Source organism: Prunus persica, chromosome G4 (assembly GCF_000346465.2).
Source record: "Prunus persica cultivar Lovell chromosome G4, Prunus_persica_NCBIv2, whole genome shotgun sequence".
In the NCBI taxonomy this organism is placed as follows: Eukaryota; Viridiplantae; Streptophyta; class Magnoliopsida; order Rosales; family Rosaceae; genus Prunus; species Prunus persica.
Window position 1 is genome coordinate 1,782,766 of NC_034012.1, and position 6,368 is coordinate 1,789,133.

A 6,368-nucleotide genomic window follows, 5' to 3' on the forward strand; every position below is an offset into this window, starting at 1 on the left:
TACACCTGCTAAGCCTGTGCCCAAAAACTCTATCTTGTTCCTCTTGGTCTATCTGCTCTCTCACTTTCTCTCCACTTCTCCTAATATCCCTTCTCTCTGTTCCAAATCCAAACCCTTTTGCCTCCTCTTTTTGATCAGTCTGCTTAGCAGCTGAATTTCCCAAAAAGACCAACAATGCCGGCTGTTGGTATTGCCACTAGTGGGAACAACAAGGAGTATGTTGGAAACCTCACTCCTTATGTTTTAGCAACATGTATTGTTGCAGCCATGGGGGGTCTCATTTTTGGCTACGATATCGGAATTTCTGGTAATTTTCTTTTCATTTCCCAGATCACACTTTGATCACTAACCTACCTTTTTATTTATTTATGATGAATTACAATTTTGAAAGTTTCTTTTTTGAATTATGATTAGGTGGTGTAACGTCCATGGACTCATTCTTGAAGAAGTTTTTCCCGGCTGTGTACAGGAAAAAGGAAGAAGACAAGACCACCAACCAGTACTGTCAATATGATAGTCAAACACTGACCATGTTCACATCGTCTCTGTATTTGGCTGCTCTGATAGCTTCAATTATAGCAGCCACCGTCACTCGTAAATTTGGTCGAAAACTGTCCATGTTGTTTGGAGGTCTGCTGTTCATGGCTGGCGCCATCATCAATGGAGCTGCCAAAGCTGTCTGGATGTTGATTCTAGGCCGTATGTTGCTCGGTTTCGGTATCGGCTTCTCCAATCAGGTATGCCCTACAGATTTTCCTTTCTGATCTCTCTGTTTGGTTCTTTGTGTTGTTTTTTTTTTTTGGGGTCAAGAAATCTTGATATCTTGCACATGAATCATGATATTTTGTTTGTGTTTAAGTTTTTGTTCAATGCAAGTTGTCCGTAAAAAACAAGGAATGTGCTGTCCAAACAAAAAAAAAAACAAAACAAAGCCCAATGATTTTATTCCTTCCTGTTTTTTATGTCTGAGTTTTATTTATGATTTGGCTTGGGTTGTTTTCTGGGTTTGTCGTTTTACCATGTCTCTCTGTATTTCTTCAGATCTGACTTGAAACGGGCTTTAAACTTAGATAACTCAGACAAACTTGGAACATGACAAAACTGGATATGAAATTTCAACCCTTTTTGTATGTGCGTGTTGTTTCTTTCTCTGCTTTCTGGGTTCTTCACGGGGGTCTAATAATTTATAGCAATACACTGTTTGGTTGCCAAGAAAATGCAGGGAAGAAAGATGCTAATTTTTTCAGTTTACTCAGCAACCAAACAAGGGGTATGAAAAATTAAATTGGAAAAACTCAAAGTCTGAAACTTTTGTCCTTAGCAATCACTTTTCACTAAGTTCCAACGCATGCTCTGTTTTTTCTTTGGGCGTGACTTCACTTTGCACCCTTTTGAAGGCCTGCGTTTACTCTTCGATGCAAGAGGGGTTGAATAGAAAATTCAAAATTGCAATCTGATAGCGGTTTTTGACTTAATTTAATACAAATGTCATTTTCTTTGAATCCCTTATAAAAAATTAAATTCATGACATCATTGAAATGTTTACTTCCAACAAACATGACAACTTGTCAAACCATCCATGTGGTCCTGGACCGTGACCGTTTTGATCACTTTGATCAATTTGTTCATATATTACCATTAATCAAACGTAAAAGTTTAATCTAAACAGGGGATAATCATTGATAAATTAATTTATTCTATTGTTGTCATGTTTGTTTTGTAATTACAGTCTGTGCCACTCTACCTCTCTGAGATGGCACCCTACAGATTCAGAGGAGCTCTCAACATTGGCTTCCAGCTATCGATCACAATTGGTATCCTTGTGGCCAATGTGCTGAACTACTTCTTCGCCAAAATTGACGGTGGCTGGGGATGGAGATTGAGCTTGGGTGGCGCAATGGTGCCAGCTCTTATAATCACAATTGGCTCCCTTGTTCTACCAGACACACCCAACTCCATGATTGAGCGCGGCCAACACGATGAAGCCAAGGCCAAACTTCAGCGCATTCGCGGCGTGGACGATGTCAGTGAGGAGTTCAGTGACCTTGTTGCTGCTAGTGAAGCGTCGAAGCAGATTGAGGATCCATGGAGGAACCTGTTGAAGAGGAAGTACAGGCCTCACCTCAGCATGGCCATCCTCATCCCCTTCTTCCAGCAGCTGACCGGGATCAATGTGATCATGTTCTACGCCCCTGTTTTGTTCAACACAATTGGGTTTGGAAGCGATGCTTCTCTCATGTCAGCTGTGATCACTGGCAGTGTCAATGTTCTTGCAACTATGGTTTCAATCTATGGCGTTGACAAGTGGGGAAGAAGGTTTCTTTTCCTTGAGGGTGGAGCTCAAATGCTTATTTGCCAGGTACCCTTCATCAAAAAACATAAAAAGTTCAAATCTTTTTGTAATTTAACAGTTGGGTTTTTTGGTTTTTGGATTCTAATCAATTGGTTTTTGTTCATCTTCAAATTGCAGGCCGTTGTGACAGCTTGCATTGGTGCAAAATTTGGGGTGGATGGGACCCCTGGAGAATTGCCAAAGTGGTATGCAATTGTGGTGGTGATTTTCATCTGCACATATGTTGCAGGCTTCGCATGGTCATGGGGTCCACTGGGTTGGCTCGTCCCCAGTGAAATCTTCCCACTGGAAATCCGATCAGCTGCACAGAGCGTCAACGTTTCAGTGAACATGATCTTCACTTTCCTCGTGGCTCAAATCTTCTTGACGATGCTCTGCCATTTGAAATTTGGGCTATTCCTCTTCTTTGCGTTCTTTGTGTTCGTGATGTCCATTTTCATTTACTACTTCTTGCCGGAGACAAAGGGCATTCCAATTGAGGAGATGGGCAGAGTATGGAGGACACACTGGTATTGGAAGAGGTTCGTCAGTGAGGAAGAAGATCACCCCAATGGAGGTTATGAGATGGGCAAGGCTGGTCAAACTGTCAAAAATGTGTAATTGGTCATGGGTTATTATGTGATGCCCATCTCCTCATTTACTTTTTATTTTAATTTTATTTTTGGTAGCAGTGAATATTATTATTGTTTCCAACGCCAAGGTTATATATAGAAAAAAATGGTTGTGCAAGCGTTTATGTCAAATCTTCATCTTTGCTATAAATTTGTGTCCATTATTTATAAGCATCTTTGAATCAACCAAAGAGAAGAGAAGCACCTTCATGCAATGGAGACATAAGATAATTCTTTCACATATTATAAATATTATTAATTGAGAATAGTAGTATTATTCTGTTGGTAAGTTTTTCTGCATATATTGGGGAGGTGCTGACTTATGTGGGTTGGGCCACAGCCAGGATTGTGTTTACGACTTTTAACAAAAGCACTATTCTGGTTCTACTTTTCCACTGCATTGGTTGGGTCGAAACTTGTGCAATATAAGCCACTCAGACTTGTCCAGCAAATGGAAAATTTAAAAAATCGAATGACAAAACAGGCAAAACAGAGTAAAGCTAACAGTCTATAATTGTCCACCAAGTAAGGATCAAAAAGTTGAAATTAAAATTTCTTGACGAGTACCATGCAATTATTGGTGGAGCTACTAAGATTGGCTCAATCAAAAGGCATTTCAATTTAGGTATAGTTAGTAGTTGCAGGTATGGTAACGTCCAGCTTGATTTAGGGCCATTTTTTAGTGAGACCTTTATCATATATAGTTCTGTCTACATAAAATGAATTCGTACATGAGTTAGCTATAACCTTTACAACCTTCTAAGCAACCTTATAATTGATAGGCTCGAAAGTTTCATGTAAATACTGCTATGGAGAGCACGTTATTGTACTATATTTTTAAAAGAATTTATCAATACAATTAAATTTTACTTTTAATAACGAGCAGATATACGATGTGGTATATAATAAAGTAATCTCTCTAGCAAAATATGGAAGTTATAACAGATAAATAATAGCTCTGATGACATAATTATTCACAGAATATCGTGGATGGTTGTGAGCCATTGATGTGATCGAACAGATAATGGGGCACATTGGATTAAACAATGATTTGTGTGGAAAACTAGAGGGAACTTTCTCGGGTGGAAGGAAACTGCACCTAACCACCAAATCAAGATTGCCATCATTCATATTACAGCTTTATTGCAAAGTGGTGGGGGAATCAAATTTCACATGCTTTTTAGGGTACCATTTTTTTTCTTCTTTTTCTACAATGTAATAATGAGATTGCAACAAGGCATGGTATTTTGAAAGCTTGAATGTGAAGGCAACAGATAATGCCGTACGAATTACAAGTCACATGCCAAATAAATCCTTGTAGCAAAAGGGAGGTGTGAGGGAGGTTGTTTGTCAATTTGGCCACGGCCTTCCTATGAAATGAAAAAGAAAAAGAACAAGTATCAAATGGCATGACCAGACTTTAGGAACGCTTTTTGGGCTCTCCTAAATGCTAATGGATATGTTTTTGGATAGATTTGGATAACTGGTTTCATTTCTTTTTCTAAAAAACAAGTTGGGTATCATATGCTTAGCTTTAAATTTTGGTTCTTTTGCATCTCTTTTTAGTCTCTCTTCATATCAACAATGCATTCAATTAAGCACTTTTGGGTCTTGACATACAAGCTGCTGCGTGATGCAAGTGTCTTTTTGCGTGATTCCCAACTGTTTAAAAAGCTATCCAACTACTTTTATACCAAGCAAAAGCACTTTTGTGCTTGAAGGAAATTCTCGATGGATTTTGTTGTTGGATAAGTTTTTGAGGTTCCCATTTGGAATTGCATCAAGATTAAACACAACTGGCCCAATCTGACCCTTAAGACATTGGGCCAAAAAGGCAATCTACAAACACATGGCGATCAAATACATTTTGTGATCTCCTTATTCATCATGCATTGCATGCAGATGCAGTTTAATTAACTAAGTGTGCCGTTAAGACAAACCCATTGGCCTACAAAGAGAGCTGCGCAATTCAGATTGGGATTGATTGAATCGAAGAACTCAGTTGGCAAGCTGAAAGTCTGTGCAATCGTAAAACAGGTGTCTCCACTTTTCACACCATAAACTGATTCACATTTCAGGGTGACCGGCGGCTTCAAAATCTCATTTGCTTATTTCAATATAAAAAAAAGAAAAAAGAGAAAAAAAGGTCAATATAAACCTTAAAAATTACATGAATAATCATATTACATATCTATGTTACCTTTTTTTTTTTTACGAAAACAAAAAATTTATATTTACCAAGAAATTGGGCTTCCGAAGCAGCTACAAGGAGAAGAGAGAGCATCAAAACCAAGTTGATAATCTTAGCCATGCTCTTGTATTCTTTCTTTTCTCTTCCTTTACACAATAGAAACTTTTATTTATTTATTTATCTGGGTTTACCATCCTCCTATTTATATTTGCAACAATGTGGTATATACAAACAAATGAAGCCAACGAGTCGATAATATCTGAGCTTCACACAAGAGCCAGCTTTTCTATGAGCTGGACGTTGCTCAAGACGATAACATTAATGCAATACCACACCAGACATTATACCATACAAATATAATTTCTAACTACAGTATTCAAATCTTTTTCTTACCGATTAAAAAAAAAACAATGTAGTTAAGAAGCATTCCACTTATGTAAACCTAAACTAGGGCCCATTGAAAATCTTCGCCAGATAGACCTTTTTCGACAAATTTTCAACTGGTGGGAAGAGGAAAATTCAGCAGGAGAGAGAAAAGAAGATAAAGAACTTTCCCGGCGAATTATGTTCTTTCCCGACAAAATTTTGCCAGACTTTTTTGGCACCTTTTGTTATTTTCCAACCCAATTTCAACGGGATAGACCTATTGCGGCGAATTTTGAGGGGGAGACACTGGAAACACCTCAAGCAGATCATTCAGGCCGAGAATTACCAGAATTACCCACCCCATGAACCCAATTGTAAGCTACACTTTACATAAATAATTCCTAGTTTTCACTTTTATTCCTCTTTGGTATTTTGAATTTAGTGTCCTTGAGAGATATTTCTTTAAAAAAAGGGTGTCCTTTAGAGATTGCTTAGTTTGTGTAGAAAAAAAAACATATTCATTTTAGTTTAGTACTTCATTTTTTTGAACGTGGCATGGCATGATGGTTGCATTGCAGATGTCAATGCATCCCTGCAAGAGAATATGTGATATTACAGGATATGAGGCAGCTTACCATGATCCAAGTACCAACCTCCGCTACGCCAATGCTGATAGCTTCCCAATAGAATATGTCCAGACATATCCGGCTCTCAGAAATGCTGCTGTGGTTTTTAAGTAACATTTTCCCAAGGCAGGAGGAAGGAGGCTTCATTTTTTCCTTTCTCCGCTTTTATTATCTTTCAAACTTAAACAATTTTGTAAAGATATCTGGTATGGTATGCATAC

General features: G+C 38.1%; 1 protein-coding gene across 1 annotated transcript; it reads left to right on the plus strand.

The window, feature by feature from the left end:
- LOC18781388 (sugar carrier protein C) lies at positions 1-3,115 on the plus strand. Its single transcript, XM_007211753.2, has 4 exons — positions 1-307; positions 415-737; positions 1,730-2,359; positions 2,471-3,115. The coding sequence occupies exons 1-4, from the start codon at positions 175-177 to the stop codon at positions 2,951-2,953; spliced, it is 1,569 nt and encodes a 522-aa protein (XP_007211815.1). The 5' UTR covers positions 1-174; the 3' UTR covers positions 2,954-3,115.